The sequence below is a fragment of the Pseudophryne corroboree genome, chromosome 7 (genome assembly GCF_028390025.1).
Source record: "Pseudophryne corroboree isolate aPseCor3 chromosome 7, aPseCor3.hap2, whole genome shotgun sequence".
NCBI classification, from domain to species: Eukaryota; Metazoa; Chordata; class Amphibia; order Anura; family Myobatrachidae; genus Pseudophryne; species Pseudophryne corroboree.
The window spans coordinates 358,721,554-358,748,623 of record NC_086450.1 but is presented as its reverse complement, the minus strand read 5'-3'; the positions used below and the strand labels follow the sequence as shown (position 1 = coordinate 358,748,623).

The 27,070-nt window shown below is 47.6% G+C and overlaps 1 protein-coding gene across 1 annotated transcript in view; it reads right to left on the bottom strand.

Moving 5' to 3' along the window:
• Positions 1-27,070, bottom strand: part of OTOA (otoancorin) — a 367,382-nt gene that overhangs the window by 296,424 nt on the left and 43,888 nt on the right. Inside the window, exon 3 of the mRNA XM_063934462.1 lies at positions 24,361-24,446. Within this exon, the coding sequence (XP_063790532.1) occupies positions 24,361-24,445 (85 nt within the window). The 5' untranslated portion in view covers position 24,446. The remainder of the gene's footprint in view (positions 1-24,360; positions 24,447-27,070) is intronic.

Genomic DNA, 27,070 nt, shown 5'->3' with positions numbered 1-27,070 from the left:
CTTTCCCGCCAACGGACAGGTTACGTTGGGAAACATCCCCTAGGGTGGACAAGGCGCTCACACGCTTATCAAAAAAGGTGGCACTGCCGTCTCAGGATACGGCCGCCCTAAAGGAGCCTGCGGATAGAAAGCAGGAAGCTATCCTGAAGTCTGTGTATACACACTCGGGTACTATACTGAGACCTGCTATTGCTTCAGCATGGATGTGTAGTGCTGCAGCAGCATGGTCTGATACCCTGTCAGACAACATTGATTCCCTCGACAGGGATACTATTTTACTAACCATAGAACATATAAAAGACGTCATCTTATATATGCAGGATGCACAGAGGGACATTTGCCTGCTGGCATCTAGAATTAATGCAATGTCCATTTCTGCCAGGAGAGTATTATGGACTCGGCAGTGGACAGGTGATGCTGATTCTAAAAAACACATGGAGGTTTTGCCTTATAAGGGTGAGGAATTGTTTGGGGACGGTCTCTCGGACCTCGTATCCACAGCAACAGCTGGGAAGTCAACTTTTTTACCTCAGGTTCCCTCACAGCCTAAGAAAGCACCGTATTATCATGTACAGTCCTTTCGGCCTCAGAAAGGCAAGCGGGTCAGAGGCTCATCCTTTCTGCCCAGAGGCAGGGGTAGAGGAAAGAAGCTGCGCCAGGCAGCCAGTTCCCAGGAACAAAAATCCTCCCCCGCTTCCACTAAGTCCAACACATGACGCTGGGGCTCCACAGGCGGAGCCAGGTGCGGTGGGGGCGCGTCTCCGAAACTTCAGCAACCAGTGGGTTCGCTCACAGGTGGATCTCTGGGCTGTACAAATTGTATCTCAGGGATACAAGCTGGAGTTAGAGGCAACTCCCCCTCGCCGTTACCTCAAATCAGCCTTGCCAGCTGCTCCCAGGGAAAGGGAGGTAGTACTGGCGGCAATTCACAAGCTGTACCTCCAGCAGGTGATAATCAAGGTTCCCCTCCTTCAACAGGGACGGGGTTACTATTCCACAATGTTTGTGGTACCAAAACCAGACCACCAGTTCGGTGAGACCCATTCTGAATTTAAAATCCTTGAACACTTATATAAGGAAGTTCAAGTTCAAGTTCAAAATGGAATCGCTCAGGGCGGTTATTGCAAGCCTGGAAGAGGGGGATTTTATGGTGTCGCTGGACATCAAGGATGCTTACTTGCATGTCCCCATTTACCCACCTCACCAGGAGTACCTCAGGTTTGTGGTACAGGATTGTCATTACCAATTCCAGACATTGCCGTTTGGTCTGTCCACGGCACCGAGAGTATTTACCAAGGTAATGGCCGAAATGATGATACTCCTTCGGAAGAAGGGAGTTATAATTATCCCGTACTTGGACGATCTCCTTATAAAGGCGAGGTCCAGAGAGCAGTTGTTAGTCAGCGTAGCACTCTCTCGGGAAGTGTTGCAACAGCACGGCTGGATTCTGAATATCCCAAAGTCGCAGCTGATTCCTGCGACGCGTCTGATTTTCCTGGGCATGATTCTGGACACAGAACAGAAGAAGGTGTTTCTCCCGGTGGAGAAGGCCCAGGAATTGTCATCTCTGGTCAGGGACCTCCTGAAACCAAAACAGGTGTCGGTACATCACTGCACGCGAGTCCTGGGAAAGATGGTGGCTTCTTACGAAGCAATTCCCTTCGGCAGGTTCCATGCAAGGATCTTTCAGTGGGATCTGTTAGACAAATGGTCCGGATCGCATCTTCAGATGCATCGGTTGATCACCCTGTCCCCAAGGGCCAGGGTGTCTCTGCTGTGGTGGCTGCAGAGTGCTCATCTTCTCGAGGGCCGCAGATTCGGCATACAGGACTGGGTCCTGGTGACCACAGATGCAAGCCTCCGAGGATGGGGGCAGTCACTCAGGGAAGGAACTTCCAAGGACAGTGGTCAAGTCAGGAGACTTCACTACACATAAATATACTGGAACTAAGGGCCATTTACAACGCCCTGAGTCAAGCAGAACCCCTGCTTCAAAACCAACCAGTGCTGATTCAATCAGACAACATTACGGCGGTCGCCCATGTAAACCGCCAGGGCGCACAAGAAGCAGGTTGGCGATGGCAGAAGCCACAAGGATTCTTCGATGGGCGGAGAATTACGTGCTAGCACTGTCAGCAGTGTTCATTCCGGGAGTGGACAACTGGGAAGCAGATTTCCTCAGCAGGCACGACCTCCACCCGGGAGAGTGGGGACTTCATCCAGAAGTCTTCACGCAGATTGTAAACCGTTGGGAACGGCTACAGGTGGACATGATGGCGTCCCGCCTCAACAAAAAGCTAAAAAAATATTGCGCCAGGTCAAGGGACCCTCAGGCGATAGCTGTGGACGCACTAGTGACACCGTTGGTGTACCAGTCGGTTTATGTGTTCCCTCCTCAGTTACTTACCACAGTTGCGTTTGATGGCATGGCGGTTGAACGCCGGATCCTAGCGGAAAAGGGCATTCCAGATGAAGTTATTCCTACGCTGATAAAGGCTAGGAAAGACGTGACAGCAAAACATTTTCACCGTATATGGCGAAAATATGTTGCTTGGTGTGAGGCCAGGAAGGCCCCTACAGAGGAATTCCAGCTGGGTCGATTCTTGCACTTCCTACAGTCAGGAGTGACTATGGGCCTAAAATTAGGATCCATAAAGATCCAGATTTCCGCCCTATCTATTGTCTTTCAAAAGGAACTGGCTTCACTGCCTGAAGTTCAGACGTTTGTTAAGGGAGTGCTGCATATTCAGCCCCCTTTTGTGCCTCCAGTGGCACCTTGGGATCTTAACGTTGTGTTGGATTTCCTGAAATCCCACTGGTTTGAACCACTTAAGACCGTGGCACTAAAGTATCTCACGTGGAAAGTAGTCATGCTGTTGGCCTTGGCTTCAGCTAGCCGTGTGTCAGAAAGAATTGGCGGCTTTGTTATGTAAAAGCCTGTATCTGATCTTCCATATGGACAGGGCAGAATTGAGGACTCGTCCCCAATTTCTCCCAAAGGTGGTATCAGCGTTTCATGTGACCCAACCTATTGTGGTGCCTGCGGCTACTCGGGACTTGGAGGCTTCCAAGTTGCTGGACGTAGTCAGGGCTTTGAAAATCTATGTAGCCAGGACGGCTGGAGTCAGGAAAACTGACTCGCTGTTTATCCTGCATGCACCCAACAAACTGGGTGCTCCGGCTTCAAAGCAAACTATTGCGCGCTGGATCTGTAACACGATTCAGCAAGCTCATTCTGCGGCAGGGTTGCCGCATCCAAAATCGGTAAAAGCCCATTCCACAAGGAAGGTGGGCTCTTCTTGGGCGGCTGCCCGAGGGGTCTCGGCTTTACAGCTTTGCCGAGCTGCTACTTGGTCGGGTTCAAACACATTTGCTAAGTTCTACAAGTTTAATACCCTGGCTGAGGAGGACCTTGCCTTTGCTCATTCGGTGCTGCAGAGTCATCCGCACTCTCCCGCCCGTTTGGGAGCTTTGGTATAATCCCCATGGTCCTTACGGAGTTCCCAGCATCCACTAGGACGTCAGAGAAAATAAGAATTTACTCACCGATAATTCTATTTCTCGTAGTCCGTAGTGGATGCTGGGCGCCCGTCCCAAGTGCGGACTCTCTGCAATACATGTATATAGTTATTGCTTAACTAAAGGGTTATTGTTATGAGCCATCTGTTACTGAGGCTCAGTTGTTGTTCATACTGTTAACTGGGTATGGTTATCACAAGTTGTACAGTGTGATTGCTGTGGCTGGTATGAGTCTTACCCTGGATTCCAAATCCTTTCCTTGTTGTGTCAGCTCTTCCGGGCACAGTTTCCTTAACTGAGGTCTGGAGGAGGGGCATAGAGGGAGGAGCCAGTGCACACCAGATAGTACCTAATCTTTCTTTTGGAGTGCCCAGTCTCCTGCGGAGCCAGTCTATTCCCCATGGTCCTTACGGAGTTCCCAGCATCCACTACGGACTACGAGAAATAGAATTACCGGTGAGTAAATTCTTATTTTTCCTTTTCTGTGCTGACAGTGGAAGGTGAAAAAGGTAAGAGTTCTGCAGCCTTGTTCGGTTCGCAGAAGTGGATGTCGTTGTCTGTTTCTGCCACATACATCACATGTCGCGGAGTCTACCTGGCTGGAGGCCACCCTGGTGGGAACTCGTCTACTACTTTTCAGTCAGTCCGGGAATAGACTAGGACCTGTGAGTTAATTATAGAATCCTAAGGGGGACTTTCTGGCGTTACAGATGTTTCCCCCCACTGATTTTTCTAATAGATCTTGCTGTTCCCCTCTGGAAGGGGAGGTGGTACGCGACGCCATACCAGAGGTGCGTAAGGTTCAGGGCATTGTCCTGCTGTACCTGGTTAAAAAAACAACAAAGATTTCTCCTTACGAAGTTGAAATACAAGATGGAATCTCTCAGACCAGGGAGCTCCAGCACGTCAAGATAGTAAGGGGTTTAAAGTAGTGATGAGCGGGTTCGGTTCCTCGAGATCCGAACCCCCCCCGAACTTCACCCATTTTACACGGTTCCGAGGCAGACTCGGATCTTCCCGCCTTGCTCGGTTAAACCGAGCGCGCCCGAACGTCATCATCCCGCTGTCGGATTCTCGCGAGATTCGTATTCTATATAAGGAGCCGCGCGTCGCCGCCATTTTCACTCGTGCATTGGAGATGATAGGGAGAGGACGTGGCTGGCGTCCTCTCAGTTTCTGTGCTCAGTGTGCTGCAAACATCTGTGCTCAGTGTGCTGCAAATATCTGTGCTCAGTGTGCTTGCAAATATCTGTGCTCAGTGTGCTGAAAATATCTACGTTCTCTGCCTGAAAAACGCTCCATATCTGTGCTGCATTGTAGTATATAGTAGGAGGACAGTGCAGAATTTTGCTGACCACCAGTATTATATAGCAGTACGGTACAGTAGTCCACTGCTCTACCTACCTCTGTGTCATCAAGCATACTATCCATCCATACCTGTGCTGCATTTTAGTTGTGCGCAGTATATATAGTAGGACAGTGCAGAATTTTGCTGACCACCAGTATATATATAGCAGTACGGTACAGTAGTCCACTGCTCTACCTACCTCTGTGTCGTCAAGTATACTATCCATCCATACCTGTGCTGCATTTTAGTTGTGCGCAGTATATATAGTAGGACGGTGCAGAATTTTGCTGACCACCAGTATATATATATAGCAGTACGGTACAGTAGTCCACTGCTCTACCTACCTCTGTGTCGTCAAATTATACTATCCATCCATACCTGTGCTGCATTTTAGTTGTGCGCAGTATATATAGTAGGAGGACAGTGCAGAATTTTGCTGACCACCAGTATATATATATATAGCAGTATGGTACAGTAGTCCACTGCTCTACCTCTGTGTCGTCAAGTATACTATGCATCCATACCTGTGCTGCATTTTAGTTGTGCGCAGTATACTATATAGTAGGAGGACAGTGCAGAATTTTGCTGACCACCAGTATATATATATAGCAGTACGGTACAGTAGTCCACTGCTCTACCTCTGTGTCGTCAAGTATACTATCCATCCATACCTGTGCTGCATTTTAGTTGTGCGCAGTATATATAGTAGGAGGACAGTGCAGAATTTTGCTGACCACCAGTATATATATAGCAGTACGGTACAGTAGTCCACTGCTCTACCTCTGTGTCGTCAAGTCTACTATGCATCCATACCTGTGCTGCATTTTAGTTGTGTGCAGTATACTATATAGTAGGAGGAAAGTGCAGAATTTTGCTGACCACCAGTATATATATAGCAGTACGGTACAGTAGTCCATTGTTCTACCTCTGTTTCGTCAAGTATACTACAAACATTCAGTAAAATGACCCAAAAATCAAAAGTAAAAGCATCTGATGAGAAGCGTAAACTTGCCAATATGCCATTTACGACACGGAGTGGCAAGGAACGGCTGAGGCCCTGGCCTATGTTCATGGCTAGTGGTTCAGATTCACATGAGGATGGAAGCACTCATCCTCTCGCTAGAAAACTGCAGTGCCACTCCTAGGTGGGCCAGGTGTTTGTGTCGGCCTCTTGGGTCGCTTAGCTTAGCCATCCAGCGACCTTGGTGCACCTCTTTTTTTCTTTGCATCATGTGCTGTTTGGGGACTATTTTTTAAATCAGCCATCCTGTCTGATACTGCAGTGCCACTCCTAGATGGGCCAGGTGTTTGTGTCGGCCACTTGGGTCGCTTAGCTTAGTCATCCAGCGACCTTGGTGCACCTCTTTTTTTCTTTGCATCATGTGCTGTTTGGGGACAATTTTTTGAAGTGCCATCCTGTCTGACACTGCAGTGCCACTCCTAGATGGGCCAGGTGTTTGTGTCGGCCACTCTGGTCGCTTAGCTTAGTCATCCAGCGACCTTGGTGCACCTCTTTTTTTTCCTTTGCATCATGTGCTGTTTGGGGACTATTTTTTAAATGGGCCATCCTGTCTGACACTGCAGTGCCACTCCTAGATGGGCCAGGTGTTTGCGTCGGCCACTTGGGTCGCTTAGCTTAGCCATACAGCGACCTTGGTGCACCTTTTTTTCTTTACATCATGTGCTGTTTGGGGACTATTTTTTAAATCGGCCATCCTGTCTGACACTGCAGTGCCACTCCTAGATGGGCCAGGTGTTTGTGTCGGCCACTTGGGTCGCTTAGCTTAGTCATCCAGCTAACTCTGTGCAAATTTTAGGACTAAAAATAATATTGTGAGGTGTGAGGTGTTTAGAATAGACTGGAAATGAGTGGAAATTATGGTTATTGAGGTTAATAATACTATGGGATCAAAATGACCCCCAAATTCTATGATTTAAGCTGTTTTTGAGGGTTTTTTGTAAAAAAAAAAAACGAATCCAAAATAGTGATGTGCACCGGACATTTTTCGGGTTTTGTGTTTTGGTTTTGGATTCGGTTCCGCGGCCGTGTTTTGAATTCGGACGCGTTTTGGCAAAACCTCACCGAAATTTTTTTGTCGGATTCGGGTGTGTTTTGGATTCGGGTGTTTTTTACAAAAAACCCTAAAATACAGCTTAAATCATAGAATTTGGGGTCATTTTGATCCCATAGTATTATTAACCTCAATAACCATAATTTCCACTCATTTCCAGTCTATTCTGAACACCTCACACCTCACAATATTATTTTTAGTCCTAAAATTTACACCGAGGTCGTTGGATGGCTAAGCTAAGCGACACAAGTGGCCGACACAAACACCTGGCCCATCTAGGAGTGGCACTGCAGTGTCAGGCAGGATGGCACTTCAAAAAAATAGTCCCCAAACAGCACATGATGCAAAGAAAAAAAGAGGCGCACCAAGGTCGCTGTGTGACTAAGCTAAGCGACACAAGTGGCCGACACAAACACCTGGCCCATCTAGGAGTGGCACTGCAGTGTTAGACAGGATGGCACTTCAAAAAAATAGTCCCCAAACAGCACATGATGCAAAGAAAAATGAAAGAAAAAAGAGGTGCAAGATGGAATTGTCCTTGGGCCCTCCCACCCACCCTTATGTTGTATAAACAGGACATGCACACTTTAACGAACCCATCATTTCAGCGACAGGGTCTGCCACACGACTGTGACTGAAATGACTGGTTGGTTTGGGCCCCCACCAAAAAAAGAAGCAATCAATCTCTCCTTGCACAAATTTAGAAACATAGAAACATAGAATTTGTCGGCAGATAAGAACCACTTGGCCCATCTAGTCTGCCCCTTTTTTTTTTTTTTTTACATTATTTTTATCTCTAACCTTATTTGATCCTTATTTCTTTGTAAGGATATCCTTATGTCTATCCCATGCATGTTTAAATTGCTCTACTGTCTTAGCCTCTACCACTTCTGATGGGAGGCTATTCCACTTGTCCAGTGTCCACTACCCTTTCTATGAAATAATTTTTCCGCAAATTTCCCCTGAACCTCCCCCCCTCCAGCCTCAGTGCATGTCCTCGTGTCCTATTGCTTCTCTTCATTTGGAGAATGTTTCCCTCCTGGACTTTGTTAAAACCCTTGATATATTTGAAAGTTTCTATCATGTCCCCCCTTTCCCTTCTCTGCTCCAAACTATACATATTGAGATTTCTTAGTCTTTCTGGGTATGTTTTGTGATGTAGGCCATGCACCATTTTAGTTGCCCTCCTTTGTACAGTTTCTAATGTATTAATATCCTTTTGAAGATATGGCCTCCAGAACTGAATACAGTATTCTAGATGAGGCCGTACCAATGACCTATACAGTGGCATTATTACTTCTTTCTTTCTGCTGCTGATTCCTCTCCCAATGCAGCCAAGCATCTGACTAGCCTTCCTCATTGCCTTGTTACATTGCTTACCTGCCTTTAAGTCATCTGAAATAGTGACTCCTAGATCCCTTTCCTCCTCAGTAGTTTCCAGTATAGTGCCATTAATACTATATTTAGCTTTAGGATTTTTGAGACCCAGGTGCATGATTTTGCATTTTTTGGCATTAAACTGTAACTGCCAAACTCTTGACCATTCCTCTAGTCTACCTAGATCCTCAATCATTTGTTTTACCCCACCTGGTGTGTCTACCCTGTTGCATACCTTTGTGTCATCTGCAAAAAGGCATGCTTTCCCTTTAATGCCATTTGCAATGTCACCAATAAAAATATTAAAAAGCACTGGTCCAAGTACAGATCCCTGGGGTACTCCACTGGTAACATTTCCCTCCTGTGAATGCACTCCATTTACCACAACTCTCTGTTTTCTATCCTTCAACCAAGATCTTATCCATTCAATAATCCTAATATCCAATCCCAAACTGGCTCTACAGAGGCAAGATATCCACCTCATCATCATCCTCCGATTCCTCACCCCTTTCACTGTGTACATCCCCCTCCTCACAGATTATTAATTCGTCCCCACTGGAATCCACCATCTCAGGTCCCTGTGTACTTTGTGGAGGCAATTGCTGCTGGTGAATGTCTCCACGGAGGAATTGATTATAATTCATTTTGATGAACATCATCTTCTCCACATTTTCTGGAAGTAACCTCGTACGCCGATTGCTGACAAGGTGAGCGGCTGCACTAAACACTCTTTCGGAGTACACACTGGAGGGAGGGCAACTTAGGTAGAATAAAGCCAGTTTGTGCAAGGGCCTCCAAATTGCCTCTTTTTCCTGCCAGTATACGTACGGACTGTCTGACGTGCCTACTTGGATGCGGTCACTCATATAATCCTCCACCATTCTTTCAATGGTGAGAGAATCATATGAAGTGACAGTAGACGACATGTCAGTAATCGTTGGCAGGTCCTTCAGTCCGGACCAGATGTCAGTACTCGCTCCAGACTGCCCTGCATCACCGCCAGCGGGTGGGCTCGGAATTCTTAGCCTTTTCCTCGCACCCCCAGTTGCGGGAGAATGTGAAGGAGGAGATGTTGACGGGTCACGTTCCGCTTGACTTGACAATTTTCTCACCAGCAGGTCTTTGAACCTCTGCAGACTTGTGTCTGCCGGAAAGAGAGATACAACGTAGGTTATAAATCTAGGATCGAGCACGGTGGCCAAAATGTAGTGCTCTGATTTCAACAGATTGACCACCCGTGAATCCTGGTTAAGCGAATTAAGGGCTCCATCCACAAGTCCCACATGCCTAGCGGAATCGCTCTGTTTTAGCTCCTTCCTTCAATGTCTCCAGCTTCTTCTGCAAAAGCCTGATGAGGGGAATGACCTGACTCAGGCTGGCAGTGTCTGAACTGACTTCACGTATGGCAAGTTCAAAGGGTTGCAGAACCTTGCACAACATTGAAATCATTCTCCACTGCGCTTGAGTCAGGTGCATTCCCCCTCCTTTGCCTATATCGTGGGCAGATGTATAGGCTTGAATGGCCTTTTGCTGCTCCTCCATCCTCTGAAGCATATAGAGGGTTGAATTCCACCTCGTTACCACCTCTTGCTTCAGATGATGGCAGGGCAGGTTCAGGACTGTTTGCTGGTGCTCCAGTCTTCTGTACGCTGTGGCTGAATGCCGAAAGTGGCCCGCAATTCTTCGGGCCACCGACAGCATCTCTTGCACGCCCCTGTCGTTTTTTAAATAATTCTGCACCACCAAATTCAATGTATGTGCAAAACATGGGACGTGCTGGAATTTGCCCAGATGTAATGCACGCACAATATTGCTGGCGTTGTCCGATGTCACAAATCCCCAGGAGAGTCCAATTGGGGTAAGCTATTCTGCGATGATCTTCCTCAGTTTCCGTAAGAGGTTGTCAGCTGTGTGCCTCTTATGGAAAGCGGTGATACAAAGCGTAGCCTGCCTAGGAACGAGTTGGCGTTTGCGAGATGCTGCTACTGGTGCCGCCGCTGCTGTTCTTGCTGCGGGAGGCAATACATCTACCCAGTGGGCTGTCACAGTCAAATAGTCCTGAGTCTGCCCTGCTCCACTTGTCCACATATCCGTGGTTTAGTGGACATTGGGTACAACTGCATTTTTTAGGACACTGGTGAGTCTTTTTCTGAGGTCTGTGTAAATTTTCGGTATCGCCTGCCTAGAGAAATGGAACCTAGATGGTATTTGGTACCAGGGACACAGTACCTCAATCAAGTCTCTAGTTGCCTCTGAATTAACGGTGGATACCGGAACCACGTTTCTCACCGCCCAGGTTGCCAAGGCTTGAGTTATCTGCTTTGCAGCCGGATGACTGCTGTGATATTTCATCTTCCTCGCAAAGGACTGTTGGACAGTCAATTGCTTACTGGAAGTAGTACAAGTGGTCTTCCGACTTCCCCTCTGGGATGACGATCGACTCCCAGCGGCTACAACAGCAGCGCCAGCAGCAGTAGGCGTTACACTCAAGGATGCATCGGAGGAATCCCAGGCAGGAGAGGACTCGTCAGACTTGCCAGTGACATGGCCTGCAGGACTATTGGATTTCCTGGGTAAGGAGGAAATTGACACTGAGGGAGTTGGTGGTGTGGTTTGTAGGAGCTTGGTTACAAGAGGAAGGGATTTAGTGGTCAGTGGACTGCTTCCGCTGTCACCCAAAGTTTTTGAACTTGTCACTGACTTATGATGAATGCGCTGCAGGTGACGTATAAGGGAGGATGTTCCGAGGTGGTTAACGACCTTACCCCTACTTATTACAGCTTGACAAAGGCAACACACGGCTTGACACCTGTTGTCCGCATTTGTGTTGAAATAATTCCACACCAAAGAGCTGATTTTTTTTGTATTTTGACCAGGCATGTCAATGGCCATATTCGTCCCACGGACAACAGGTGTCTCCCCGGGTGCCTGACTTAAACAAACCACCTCACCATCAGAATCCTCCTTGTCAATTTCCTCCCCAGCGCCAGCAACACCCATATCCTCATCCTGGTGTACTTCAACAGTGACATCTTCAATTTGACTATCAGGAACTGGACTGCGGGTGCTCCTTCCAGCACTTGCAGGGGGCGTGCAAATGGTGGAAGGTGCAAGCTCTTCCCGTCCAGTGTTGGGAAGGTCAGGCATCGCAACCGACACAATTGGACTCTCCTTGGGGATTTGTGATTTAGAAGAACGCACAGTTCTTTGCTGTGCTTTTGCCAGCTTAAGTCTTTTAATTTTTCTAGCGAGAGGATGAGTGCTTCCATCCTCATGTGAAGCTGAACCACTAGCCATGAACATAGGCCAGGGCCTCAGCTGTTCCTTGCCACTCCGTGTCGTAAATGGCATATTGGCAAGTTTACGCTTCTCCTCAGACGCTTTTAATTTTGATTTTTGAGTCATTTTACTGAACTTTTGTTTTTTGGATTTTACATGCTCTCTACTATGACATTGGGCATCGGCCTTGGCAGACGACGTTGATGGCATTTCATCGTCTCGGCCATGACTAGTGGCAGCAGCTTCAGCACGAGGTGGAAGTGGATCTTGATCTTTCCCTATTTTAACCTCCACATTTTTGTTCTCCATTTTTTAATGTGTGGAATTATATGCCAGTAACTATCAATAGCAATGGCCTACTACTATATATACTGCGCACACCTGAAATGCACCACAGGTATGGATGGATAGTATACTTGACGACACAGAGGTAGATAGAGCAGTGGCCTTCCGTACCGTACTGCTATATATAGTATACTGGTGGTCACTGTGTCATCAAACTGCATAACTAAAATGCACCACAGGTATAGAATGTAGATGGATAGTATACTTAATGACAACACAGAGGTAGGTACAGCAGTGGCCTTCCGTACCGTACTGCTATATATAGTATACTGGTGGTCACTGTGTCAGCAAACTGCATAACTAAAATGCACCACAGGTATAGAATGTAGATGGATAGTATACTTAATGACGACACAGAGGTAGGTACAGCAGTGGCCTTCCGTACCGTACTGCTATATATACTGGTGGTCACTGTGTCAGCAAACTGCACAACTGAAATGCACCACAGGTATAGAATCTAGATGGATAGTATACTTAATGACGACACAGAGGTAGGTACTGCAGTGGCCTACTGTACCGTAATGCTATATATTATATACTGGTGGTCACTGGTCAGCAAAACTCTGCACTGTACTCCTCCTATATAATATTATACTGGTGGTCCCCAGTCCCCACAATAAAGCAGCACACTGAGCACAGATATGGAGTGTTTTTCAGGCAGACAACGTATACTGGTGGTCACTGTCAGCAAAACTCTGCACTGTACTCCTGCTATATAATACAGCTGCTCCCCAGTCCCCACAATTAAGCAGTGTGAGCACAGATATATGCAGCACACTGAGCACAGATATGGAGCGTTTTTTTCAGGCAGAGAACGGATAACTGGTGGTCACTGATCAGCAAAAGTCTGCACTGTACTCCTCCTATAGTATACAGCTGCTCCCCAGCCCTCCCCACAATTAAGCAATAGTGCACAATCAAGTTCAACAATAACGGAGAGGACGCCAGCCACGTCCTCTCCCTAACATTTCCAATGCACGAGTGAAAATGGCGGCGACGCGCGGCTGCTTATATAGAATCCGAATCTCGCAAGAATCCGACAGCGGGATGATGACATTCGGGCGCGCTCGGGTTACCCGAGCCATACGGGAGAATCCGAGTATGGCTCGGACCCGTGTAAAAAGGGTGAAGTTCGTCGGGGTTCGGTTTCCGAGAAACCGAACCCGCTCATCACTATCCAAAACACACCCGAATCCGACAAAAAAATTTCAGGGAGGTTTTGCCAAAACGCGTCCGAATCCAAAACACGGCGCGGAACCGAATCCAAAACATGCACATCACTAGTTTAAAGGCACTTTTCTCCGCATTCAGCTTACCTGGGTGGATATCCAGGAATGTCCTTGCCATTTCACCGGAGTGATGGCAGTAGGTTGGTATTCTTTCCATAGTAAGGCGAGGTCAAGTCACAAGTGGTGAAAATCGTCGTTTTCTCTCTGAGCCTGTTATTCCCAACGACTCAGCGTCGGAGGTGGCTATCAGAGTAGATACAGAACGGTTGATGTTCTGTGTGTTCCTGTGGAAAGAGGTCTGAGGGTCCGGAGTCCGATCAGATTTGCAGTGACAATCCATCAATATGTTCCGTTGATGAGGAAGATGGGTGCGGCCTAAGAGGCCTTTTTCGGTGAGCTGGTCAAATGCCAGAGTGGTTTTCACGGGGCTAGTTGGAAAGGTGGCCGGGTCTCCCCCGCACATGCGCCGGTATATAATCCTAATGGCCAGGATATTGCTCCTGTCGTGTCTGCTCTGTTCTCGCCTCATAGAGGGACGAAGGTTCGGAATTCAGGATGAGATCCTGATGTCCATGCATGCAGATTTCCGAGACTGGGGAGCAGTCCTTGCAAGGGAATTATTTCCAGAGGAAAAGGTCAAGCTGGGAAGTTTGTCTGCAATAAGCTATCTCTTAAGAGCTATTTTCAATGAACATATGCTTCATGATCTGCCCGTGTTAATTCTGTCGGACGATTTGACAGCAGTCGTGTAGATAAGCCGCTAGGGCGGAACAAGGAGCAAAGCGGCAATGGCTGAAGCCGAAAAAGGTTTTCCGCTGGGTGAAAATACTGGTAAACGCTATATTAGCAGCCTTCGTTACGGATGTGACCGATGGAGAAATAGATTCCTCAGCAGACGCGATCTCCATCCGGGAGAAATACAGTCGTCATCGAGAAGTTTTCACGGATGTGACAAGTCTTTGAGGAGTGCCTCAGGTCGACATGCTGGCGTCTCGCCTCAACGAGAGATCTCAGGGATATTGTTCCGGGTCAGGGGACATTCAAGCCATAGCAGTGGACGTCCTCGGGACTTCTTGAGTATTTTCAGTCGGTCTATGTGTCCCCTCTGTTTTCACTCTTCGGAAGGTGATAGACGTAGGAAGAATAAAGGTTCAGGCGATCCTCATTGTTCCGGTCTGACCAAGGAGGGCTTGGTATCCGGTTCTTCAAGGTTTACTAATAGAAGACCCATGGCCTCTTCCTCTACGTGAGGAACTGTTACAACAAGGTCCGGGCGTGTATCAAGACTTACCGCGGCTGCATTTGGCGGCGTGGCGGTTGAACGCCATATCCTAATCGGAAAGGCTATTCCCAGTGAAGTCATTTCCGCACTTCTTCAGGCTAGAAAAGAAGTAACGGCAGAGCCTTACCACCGTGTTTGGAGACAATATGTGTCTTGGTGGGAATCCAAGAAGCCTACTATGGAAGACTTTTGGATGGGTCGTTCTTCTCCATTCTTTGCAAGCAGGTGTGGGTGCAGGCCTAAACTTAGACTTCTTTAAGTGTGGTTTTGGCCTTATACATTTTCTTTCAAGAAGGATTTGGCAACCTTTCCGGAAGTTGGACCTTCGTGAAAGGAGTACCGCGCATCCATCCTCCATTTGTGCCCCCGTTGGCACTGTGGGACCTTGACGTGGTGTTGCATTTTCTTGTGTCACACTGTTTGGAACCTTTGTGTAAGGTTGCATAAAAAAAAAAAAAAAATCTCTCTTGGTAAGTGGTCATGCTATTGGCTTTGACGTCCGCAAGACGGGTGTCCGAAGTAGCGGCTTTGTCTCTCAAGAGTCCTGTTTGATCTTCCATGTGGATAGAGAGGATTTGAGAACTCGGTTAATAGTTCTGCCAAATGTGGTTTCTGGGTTTCGCAGAAATCAGTCTATTTTGATGCCGGTGGTTACATAGGGGTACATTTACTAAGCAGTGATAAGAGCGGAGAAGTGAGCCAGTGGAGAAGTGCCCATGGCAACCAATCAGCACTGAAGTAACATTTATACTTTGCATACTATAAAATTATACAGAGCTGCTGATTGGTTGATGGGGAAATTTCTCCACTGGCTCACTTCACCATTCTTATCATTGCTTAGTAAATGTACCCCTTAAGCTGATTCAAGGCCTCTCGATGTAGTCAGAGCTTTGAATATTATGTCGCCAATTTGGCTCAGATTGCGGAAACAGAGGCCCTGTTTGTCCGGTATGCTCCAAGCGTGATTGGGGTTTCTGCCTCTCTGCAGTCGGTTACACGCTAGAGCTGTGATCCGATTCGGCGTGCTCGTTCTATGGCTGGATTGCCGTTACTGAATTTGGTGGTAACCCATTCTACTAGGTGGGTGGGCGTTTCTTGGGCGGATGCCCGAGGAGTCTCGGCGATTCAACTTTGCCGAGCGGATACTTGGTCAGGTTCAAACACTTTGCTAAGCTCTACAAGAATCCACCATCTCAGGTCCCTGTGTACTTTGTGGAGGCAATTGCTGCTGGTGAATGTCTCCACGGAGGAATTGATTATAATTCATTTTGATGAACATCATCTTCTCCACATTTTCTGGAAGTAACCTCGTACGCCGATTGCTGACAAGGTGAGCGGCTGCACTAAACACTCTTTCGGAGTACACACTGGAGGGAGGGCAACTTAGGTAGAATAAAGCCAGTTTGTGCAAGGGCCTCCAAATTGCCTCTTTTTCCTGCCAGTATACGTACGGACTGTCTGACGTGCCTACTTGGATGCGGTCACTCATATAATCCTCCACCATTCTTTCAATGGTGAGAGAATCATATGAAGTGACAGTAGACGACATGTCAGTAATCGTTGGCAGGTCCTTCAGTCCGGACCAGATGTCAGTACTCGCTCCAGACTGCCCTGCATCACCGCCAGCGGGTGGGCTCGGAATTCTTAGCCTTTTCCTCGCACCCCCAGTTGCGGGAGAATGTGAAGGAGGAGATGTTGACGGGTCACGTTCCGCTTGACTTGACAATTTTCTCACCAGCAGGTCTTTGAACCTCTGCAGACTTGTGTCTGCCGGAAAGAGAGATACAACGTAGGTTATAAATCTAGGATCGAGCACGGTGGCCAAAATGTAGTGCTCTGATTTCAACAGATTGACCACCCGTGAATCCTGGTTAAGCGAATTAAGGGCTCCATCCACAAGTCCCACATGCCTAGCGGAATCGCTCTGTTTTAGCTCCTTCCTTCAATGTCTCCAGCTTCTTCTGCAAAAGCCTGATGAGGGGAATGACCTGACTCAGGCTGGCAGTGTCTGAACTGACTTCACGTATGGCAAGTTCAAAGGGTTGCAGAACCTTGCACAACATTGAAATCATTCTCCACTGCGCTTGAGTCAGGTGCATTCCCCCTCCTTTGCCTATATCGTGGGCAGATGTATAGGCTTGAATGGCCTTTTGCTGCTCCTCCATCCTCTGAAGCATATAGAGGGTTGAATTCCACCTCGTTACCACCTCTTGCTTCAGATGATGGCAGGGCAGGTTCAGGACTGTTTGCTGGTGCTCCAGTCTTCTGTACGCTGTGGCTGAATGCCGAAAGTGGCCCGCAATTCTTCGGGCCACCGACAGCATCTCTTGCACGCCCCTGTCGTTTTTTAAATAATTCTGCACCACCAAATTCAATGTATGTGCAAAACATGGGACGTGCTGGAATTTGCCCAGATGTAATGCACGCACAATATTGCTGGCGTTGTCCGATGTCACAAATCCCCAGGAGAGTCCAATTGGGGTAAGCTATTCTGCGATGATCTTCCTCAGTTTCCGTAAGAGGTTGTCAGCTGTGTGCCTCTTATGGAAAGCGGTGATACAAAGCGTAGCCTGCCTAGGAACGAGTTGGCGTTTGCGAGATGCTGCTACTGGTGCCGCCGCTGCTGTTCTTGCTGCGGGAGGCAATACATCTACCCAGTGGGCTGTCACAGTCAAATAGTCCTGAGTCTGCCCTGCTCCACTTGTCCACATATCCGTGGTTTAGTGGACATTGGGTACAACTGCATTTTTTAGGACACTGGTGAGTCTTTTTCTGAGGTCTGTGTAAATTTTCGGTATCGCCTGCCTAGAGAAATGGAACCTAGATGGTATTTGGTACCAGGGACACAGTACCTCAATCAAGTCTCTAGTTGCCTCTGAATTAACGGTGGATACCGGAACCACGTTTCCCACCGCCCAGGCTGCCAAGGCTTGAGTTATCTGCTTTGCAGCCGGATGACTGCTGTGATATTTCATCTTCCTCGCAAAGGACTGTTGGACAGTCAATTGCTTACTGGAAGTAGTACAAGTGGTCTTCCGACTTCCCCTCTGGGATGACGATCGACTCCCAGCGGCTACAACAGCAGCGCCAGCAGCAGTAGGCGTTACACTCAAGGATGCATCGGAGGAATCCCAGGCAGGAGAGGACTCGTCAGACTTGCCAGTGACATGGCCTGCAGGACTATTGGATTTCCTGGGTAAGGAGGAAATTGACACTGAGGGAGTTGGTGGTGTGGTTTGTAGGAGCTTGGTTACAAGAGGAAGGGATTTAGTGGTCAGTGGACTGCTTCCGCTGTCACCCAAAGTTTTTGAACTTGTCACTGACTTATGATGAATGCGCTGCAGGTGACGTATAAGGGAGGATGTTCCGAGGTGGCTAACGACCTTACCCCTACTTATTACAGCTTGACAAAGGCAACACACGGCTTGACACCTGTTGTCCGCATTTGTGTTGAAATAATTCCACACCAAAGAGCTGATTTTTTTTGTATTTTGACCAGGCATGTCAATGGCCATATTCGTCCCACGGACAACAGGTGTCTCCCCGGGTGCCTGACTTAAACAAACCACCTCACCATCAGAATCCTCCTTGTCAATTTCCTCCCCAGCGCCAGCAACACCCATATCCTCATCCTGGTGTACTTCAACAGTGACATCTTCAATTTGACTATCAGGAACTGGACTGCGGGTGCTCCTTCCAGCACTTGCAGGGGGCGTGCAAATGGTGGAAGGTGCAAGCTCTTCCCGTCCAGTGTTGGGAAGGTCAGGCATCGCAACCGACACAATTGGACTCTCCTTGGGGATTTGTGATTTAGAAGAACGCACAGTTCTTTGCTGTGCTTTTGCCAGCTTAAGTCTTTTAATTTTTCTAGCGAGAGGATGAGTGCTTCCATCCTCATGTGAAGCTGAACCACTACTCATGAACATAGGCCAGGGCCTCAGCTGTTCCTTGCCACTCCGTGTCGTAAATGGCATATTGGCAAGTTTACGCTTCTCCTCAGACGCTTTTAATTTTGATTTTTGAGTCATTTTACTGAACTTTTGTTTTTTGGATTTTACATGCTCTCTACTATGACATTGGGCATCGGCCTTGGCAGACGACGTTGATGGCATTTCATCGTCTCGGCCATGACTAGTGGCAGCAGCTTCAGCACGAGGTGGAAGTGGATCTTGATCTTTCCCTATTTTAACCTCCACATTTTTGTTCTCCATTTTTTAATGTGTGGAATTATATGCCAGTAACTATCAATAGCAATGGCCTACTACTATATATACTGCGCGCACCTGAAATGCACCACAGGTATGGATGGATAGTATACTTGACGACACAGAGGTAGGTAGAGCAGTGGCCTTCCGTACCGTACTGCTATATATAGTATACTGGTGGTCACTGTGTCATCAAACTGCATAACTAAAATGCACCACAGGTATAGAATGTAGATGGATAGTATACTTAATGACAACACAGAGGTAGGTACAGCAGTGGCCTTCCGTACCGTACTGCTATATATAGTATACTGGTGGTCACTGTGTCAGCAAACTGCATAACTAAAATGCACCACAGGTATAGAATGTAGATGGATAGTATACTTAATGACGACACAGAGGTAGGTACAGCAGTGGCCTTCCGTACCGTACTGCTATATATACTGGTGGTCACTGTGTCAGCAAACTGCACAACTGAAATGCACCACAGGTATAGAATCTAGATGGATAGTATACTTAATGACGACACAGAGGTAGGTACAGCAGTGGCCTACTGTACCGTAATGCTATATATTATATACTGGTGGTCACTGGTCAGCAAAACTCTGCACTGTACTCCTCCTATATAATATTATACTGGTGGTCCCCAGTCCCCACAATAAAGCAGCACACTGAGCACAGATATGGAGTGTTTTTCAGGCAGACAACGTATACTGGTGGTCACTGTCAGCAAAACTCTGCACTGTACTCCTGCTATATAATACAGCTGCTCCCCAGTCCCCACAATTAAGCAGTGTGAGCACAGATATATGCAGCACACTGAGCACAGATATGGAGCGTTTTTTTCAGGCAGAGAACGGATAACTGGTGGTCACTGATCAGCAAAAGTCTGCACTGTACTCCTCCTATAGTATACAGCTGCTCCCCAGCCCTCCCCACAATTAAGCAATAGTGCACAATCAAGTTCAACAATAACGGAGAGGACGCCAGCCACGTCCTCTCCCTAACATTTCCAATGCACGAGTGAAAATGGCGGCGACGCGCGGCTGCTTATATAGAATCCGAATCTCGCAAGAATCCGACAGCGGGATGATGACGTTCGGGCGCGCTCGGGTTACCCGAGCCATACGGGAGAATCCGAGTATGGCTCGGACCCGTGTAAAAAGGGTGAAGTTCGTCGGGGTTCGGTTTCCGAGAAACCGAACCCGCTCATCACTATCCAAAACACACCCGAATCCGACAAAAAAATTTCAGGGAGGTTTTGCCAAAACGCGTCCGAATCCAAAACACGGCGCGGAACCGAATCCAAAACATGCACATCACTAGTTTAAAGGCACTTTTCTCCGCATTCAGCTTACCTGGGTGGATATCCAGGAATGTCCTTGCCATTTCACCGGAGTGATGGCAGTAGGTTGGTATTCTTTCCATAGTAAGGCGAGGTCAAGTCACAAGTGGTGAAAATCGTCGTTTTCTCTCTGAGCCTGTTATTCCCAACGACTCAGCGTCGGAGGTGGCTATCAGAGTAGATACAGAACGGTTGATGTTCTGTGTGTTCCTGTGGAAAGAGGTCTGAGGGTCCGGAGTCCGATCAGATTTGCAGTGACAATCCATCAATATGTTCCGTTGATGAGGAAGATGGGTGCGGCCTAAGAGGCCTTTTTCGGTGAGCTGGTCAAATGCCAGAGTGGTTTTCACGGGGCTAGTTGGAAAGGTGGCCGGGTCTCCCCCGCACATGCGCCGGTATATAATCCTAATGGCCAGGATATTGCTCCTGTCGTGTCTGCTCTGTTCTCGCCTCATAGAGGGACGAAGGTTCGGAATTCAGGATGAGATCCTGATGTCCATGCATGCAGATTTCCGAGACTGGGGAGCAGTCCTTGCAAGGGAATTATTTCCAGAGGAAAAGGTCAAGCTGGGAAGTTTGTCTGCAATAAGCTATCTCTTAAGAGCTATTTTCAATGAACATATGCTTCATGATCTGCCCGTGTTAATTCTGTCGGACGATTTGACAGCAGTCGTGTAGATAAGCCGCTAGGGCGGAACAAGGAGCAAAGCGGCAATGGCTGAAGCCGAAAAAGGTTTTCCGCTGGGTGAAAATACTGGTAAACGCTATATTAGTAGCCTTCGTTACGGATGTGACCGATGGAGAAATAGATTCCTCAGCAGACGCGATCTCCATCCGGGAGAAATACAGTCGTCATCGAGAAGTTTTCACGGATGTGACAAGTCTTTGAGGAGTGCCTCAGGTCGACATGCTGGCGTCTCGCCTCAACGAGAGATCTCAGGGATATTGTTCCGGGTCAGGGGACATTCAAGCCATAGCAGTGGACGTCCACGGGACTTCTTGAGTATTTTCAGTCGGTCTATGTGTCCCCTCTGTTTTCACTCTTCGGAAGGTGATAGACGTAGGAAGAATAAAGGTTCAGGCGATCCTCATTGTTCCGGTCTGACCAAGGAGGGCTTGGTATCCGGTTCTTCAAGGTTTACTAATAGAAGACCCATGGCCTCTTCCTCTACGTGAGGAACTGTTACAACAAGGTCCGGGCGTGTATCAAGACTTACCGCGGCTGCATTTGGCGGCGTGGCGGTTGAACGCCATATCCTAATCGGAAAGGCTATTCCCAGTGAAGTCATTTCCGCACTTCTTCAGGCTAGAAAAGAAGTAACGGCAGAGCCTTACCACCGTGTTTGGAGACAATATGTGTCTTGGTGGGAATCCAAGAAGCCTACTATGGAAGACTTTTGGATGGGTCGTTCTTCTCCATTCTTTGCAAGCAGGTGTGGGTGCAGGCCTAAACTTAGACTTCTTTAAGTGTGGTTTTGGCCTTATACATTTTCTTTCAAGAAGGATTTGGCAACCTTTCCGGAAGTTGGACCTTCGTGAAAGGAGTACCGCGCATCCATCCTCCATTTGTGCCCCCGTTGGCACTGTGGGACCTTGACGTGGTGTTGCATTTTCTTGTGTCACACTGTTTGGAACCTTTGTGTAAGGTTGCATAAAAAAAAAAAAAAAATCTCTCTTGGTAAGTGGTCATGCTATTGGCTTTGACGTCCGCAAGACGGGTGTCCGAAGTAGCGGCTTTGTCTCTCAAGAGTCCTGTTTGATCTTCCATGTGGATAGAGAGGATTTGAGAACTCGGTTAATAGTTCTGCCAAATGTGGTTTCTGGGTTTCGCAGAAATCAGTCTATTTTGATGCCGGTGGTTACATAGGGGTACATTTACTAAGCAGTGATAAGAGCGGAGAAGTGAGCCAGTGGAGAAGTGCCCATGGCAACCAATCAGCACTGAAGTAACATTTATACTTTGCATACTATAAAATTATACAGAGCTGCTGATTGGTTGATGGGGAAATTTCTCCACTGGCTCACTTCACCATTCTTATCATTGCTTAGTAAATGTACCCCTTAAGCTGATTCAAGGCCTCTCGATGTAGTCAGAGCTTTGAATATTATGTCGTCAATTTGGCTCAGATTGCGGAAACAGAGGCCCTGTTTGTCCGGTATGCTCCAAGCGTGATTGGGGTGTCTGCCTCTCTGCAGTCGGTTACACGCTAGAGCTGTGATCCGATTCGGCGTGCTCGTTCTATGGCTGGATTGCCGTTACTGAATTTGGTGGTAACCCATTCTACTAGGTGGGTGGGCGTTTCTTGGGCGGATGCCCGAGGAGTCTCGGCGATTCAACTTTGCCGAGCGGATACTTGGTCAGGTTCAAACACTTTGCTAAGCTCTACAAGTTTGGTACCCTAGCTGAGGGGGTCCTCATGTTGCTCAATCGGTGCTGCAGAGTCGTCCGCACTCTTCCGCCCGGTCTGGAGCTTTGGTATAAACCCCATGGTCCTTACGGAGTCCCCAGCATCCTCTAGGACGTATGAGAAAATAGGATTTTAATACCTACCGGTAAATCCTTTTCTCTTAGTCCGTAGAGGATGCTGGGCGCCTGTCCCAGTGCATACTGTGTCTGCAGTTATTGGTTATGGTTACACTCTGGTGGTGTTTCTTTCTGTCAGCTTGTTGCTGACGTTGTTCATGCCATGGCATGCGGTGTTTTCTTATTGGTTGTGTTGACACATAGGTTGTGTTACATATTCTCTCAGCATGTGGCTGTATATTTTTCATACCGTGGGCTGGTATTCTATTGAATGCCACGTTTTGCGGTGTGTTCGTGGTGTGAGCTGGTATGTCACTCACCGTGTTTACATAATAAATTCTTTCCTCGAAATATCCGTCTCTCCTGGGCACAGTTTCTATAACTGAGGTCTGGGGGAGGGGCATAGAGGGAGGAGCCAGTTCACACCCAGTCAAAGTCTTTTTAGTGTGCCCAAGCTCCTGCGGATCCCGTCTATACCCCATGGTCCTTACGAAGTCCCCAGCATCCTCTACGGACTAAAAAACCTCTGGAAAAAGCCTGTGCTGACGAAGAGCTGGAAGCAACTGAAGCTATCACGGTGCTTCCTGGTTCGGGTTAAGACTGTGTACTGCGCTAAGTGACATATAGGCTGCTGTATAACTGGCATTAGCGACCGAGGCCAAGCTTGTTAAATAGGGGCTGCTTTGTCATCAAAAATAGAGGGGACACGGCAAATATTAGAGGTATCTGCTGTGTTATCTCCATGGTAAATCCCAGGATATATTTGCGGGTCCCCACCCCAAAAACGGTTGTTTTGGGGGTATAGGTGACAAATATTGTTTAAAAATGATCCCCCTAATATCTTTGCCTGTTGCATTGATGTGCAGGGTCTGTAAGTAGCGGTGTGCGAGCGGTGCTGTCATACACAGCGCAGGGCTCTGTTGGTGGCACTATCACTGCCCCACAGTCACTGTATTTGGCTGCCAGGGTACTACACCCTGCGGTCAAGATTTCAGCTGCAGTGCCATCTGGAGCGGGTGTGGTATGGAAGGTAGATAGTAAAAGATATCGACCTTTTGACCTGTTGCCCTAGAACATGTTGACCTAGAGACCCTGTCAACCTAGAAACCCTGTCGACCTAGTTACTGTCGACCAATAGTGGTCGACCTAGATAGTGACGACCTAGTTACTGTCGACCTAGAGACCAGATCCCGTCTGGAGTGTCTATCAGCAATGCTGCACTCGGTGATACCAGTGGCCCCACCACTTCATGACATCATCGTCTCATTGCTGGTGTCTCTACCTCCTTTGTACTGCCACTGGGTGCCATGCAGCCCCATTACAGCACTGTATATAGTAGTATAAAAGATAATTACGCCTATCCTTGCAGATACAGTATAATGTGTTGAACTGGGAGTGCTACAGTCCTTACAGTCAAATAACAGCATTTTCTGTCTTTCGCAGACATTCTTTATATATACAAAGGCATTGTTACACATGTAATATATACACAAATACAATACATGTCAAGAATACAATGTTTATGGCTTCGAGCCACAGTGAAAGAATGAAGCCCAAGGACTTAACATTTTAGTGTGTCCTATTTTGAAATTAAAATACACATCATTGTAGTAAATGAGAAAAGGTTAAATAAAGATACATTATTGTAGCTCTTTCATGTTTTAGGCACTAACACCTTAGACTTCAGTTGATCTGGTGTTCCCATTTTAGTAAGAGATATATTTCCCATGGAATTTAGAAGCATTAGGTATGAGGTCAGGAAACAGTGCCACACAGATGACCCAGCCCAGGAGACACCTGAAACCAAATGCCCTGGCAGGCTTTTCCCCAGGTACCTGGAACAAGAAAACTCTGAGCAGCTGCAATCCTTTGTTCACTGAAAACCGCAAACAGGAAACAAAGCTTCGTTTCAAGGTTCATCCTACAATAAAAAGAACATTTATAGGTCAATAGAAAATAGAGTAACCATTCTCTAACCATTCTCCTACTGGGGTCATTTCTACAGCAACATGTACTTTCAAAGCACGTGAGATAATATGAATTGGAAGCTATCTAACCACAGAAATACACAACTGCCATTTTTAGAACATCCAACATATGCTTTCTTGTCTGGCAGAAAGGGTTTTATAAGTACCAGTACTCAATATTTTATGTACAAAGAAATCAGTGTACATTATTGGTACATTATATTATCTATACACCACTAGACTGCATGCTTAATTGGTCTTTATTAGCATTAGAGTATATATAGATGCATACGTCTGATCTACCTTATATGTGACTTCCCATGCACACTTGCTCAGTATCACAACTAGAACACACCACAAAATGGGTTCAGTATGTCTGACCACCAGACGGGATGCCGGTGGTCACAATACCGACGTCGAGATACCGATGTTAGAAATCCCTACAGAGGCAAGGTAAGTGTTACCCCCCTTCCCCGAGCCCTCCTCTCCCGCAGCCTAACCCAAGCCTCCCCTCTTAGTGCCTAACCACAACCTCCCCCCTGTGGTGCCTAACTCAAATCCCCATTTCCCCGCAGCCTAACCCTAAGCTTAGTGCATAAACCTAGCCTTCCCTACCCGCAGCCTAACACTAACCGCCCCCGGGTGGCGCCTAAACTTAACACACACCCCCAACCCTAACCTGCCCGCTATACTTACGGTCGGGATGCCAGCTGTCCGGATTCCGGCATCGGTCTCCTGACCCTGTTGGGATTCTGGCGACGGTATTCCGACTGCCGGCATCCCGACAGCCGGCATCTTAACTGCATCTACACAAAATATGTATCTTTGGCCCCTGTGGTCCCATCATTAATGATAAAGGGGTATATTTAGTACCTGTCGGATCCTTTCCAACTGTACAAGACTGCATGCTCCTCGATGTGACCAACGATATAATAAACTATATCATTTAGTGTGTATGAACGATATTGTTTATGGGGAAAATCTTGCACAAGGGGGGTCAAATTTAGCACAGCCACGATCATTCACACTGACATGCGGGGGGATGCCCAGCACAGGGCTAGTCCTGCGATCGGTAGGCAATGACGGATGGCATGCGCTGACGCAGTTCCGACCCGATCGCTGCACGAAACTGCTGCGAGCGATCGGGTCAGAATGACCCCCAATATCTCATCTGATGTGCATCGGCAAGTGCGTACCCAGTCTTAGACTAGACACACCATGCACTTATCGCTAGTATTTGTGACCTGTCCTGTGTCATGCATGAAGCTAATTATTGGAGCGTACTGTTGGCTCTTTATAGGACTCATTGATACATATTTAAACAGCTGGTTTTGCTGTGCTTAATATAACAATGGCTGCAGCTCAGATAGAAGCATAACAGCCACATGAAAAGCACACAGATGTACAGTATGAGCGGATTCAGTATGTATTGCCGGCGGTCGGGATCCTGGCGGTCAGGAGACCGACGCCAGAATCTTGGCATTGAGCGCGAGTGCGCTCGCCACGCATGGGTCATTCACATGCAAACACCATACTGCCTGTTTGAGGAAATAAACTGGGTCTTTGCAATATACTCAATGTGCTTGTTCAGATGTCCTTCCACTTACAGATTTCTGTGCTCTGCCTCTGACCCATGATGGGGAAGCACAACCTTTCATTGATGAGCATGTTCCAGTACTTGAAATACTTTTTAGCATAACCCTTAAAAGGTCTACATAATAATGTTCTTATACAATTACCTCTTAACAGAACCATATTAGTGTATTTTGAGAAGGCACGTCATACAGGGCTAGCTTCAAATTTGAAGTTATTTTGTCATCTTGCTCTGAAAATCTCCTGACTGGTGCATACTTGCCTACTCTGGGAGGCTCCCGAAAATCTGGTGCCCTCCCGGCCCCCAGAAGAACAGGCAAGTCTTCCAATTTTGCAGGTACCCCCCTGCCTGACCGCCCACGTAGTGAGTAAAGTGGGCGATCCTTGCAGTCAATGACGTGATTCTCGCTGAATCGCATCATCATAACCACAACCCCTGAAGTATTATTCCGGTAATCTTGGCATTACATAGAGGGGTGTCTTGCTACAATGACGCGATCGCGGTCACCACGCCCCCTATTCTGCCTCCACCCCGCTCCCTTGATGCATCATACCTCCACCCCGCCCCCCTGCTGAGCCGTTCTGGCTGATTTCTCCTGGAAAGGGCAGCCAGGACACCAGCAACTATGCACTGATGCTAATGTCCCAAGAAAGCATAAATACACTAACAGACTTTCACCCACATGAATCAAGAAATGAAAGAAGGGTCTAATTAGCCAGATTAAGGGGCAGGTGCAGGGTATACTGTATTCCTGCTTCCCCCCTCTGTCACAGGTCCCCCCTAACCTACTGGAGTACACTGACATCATTAGCTCTCCCTCATGTGCAGCAGCAGAACCAGGCAGCCAGAATGAGAGGACAATGGCCCTCATTCCGAGTTGATCGCTCGCTAGCTACTTTTTGCAGCTGTGCAAACCTACAAATGTATAGTCGCCGCCCACGGGGGAGTGTATTTTCGCTTTGCAAGTGTGTGATCAGTACGAAA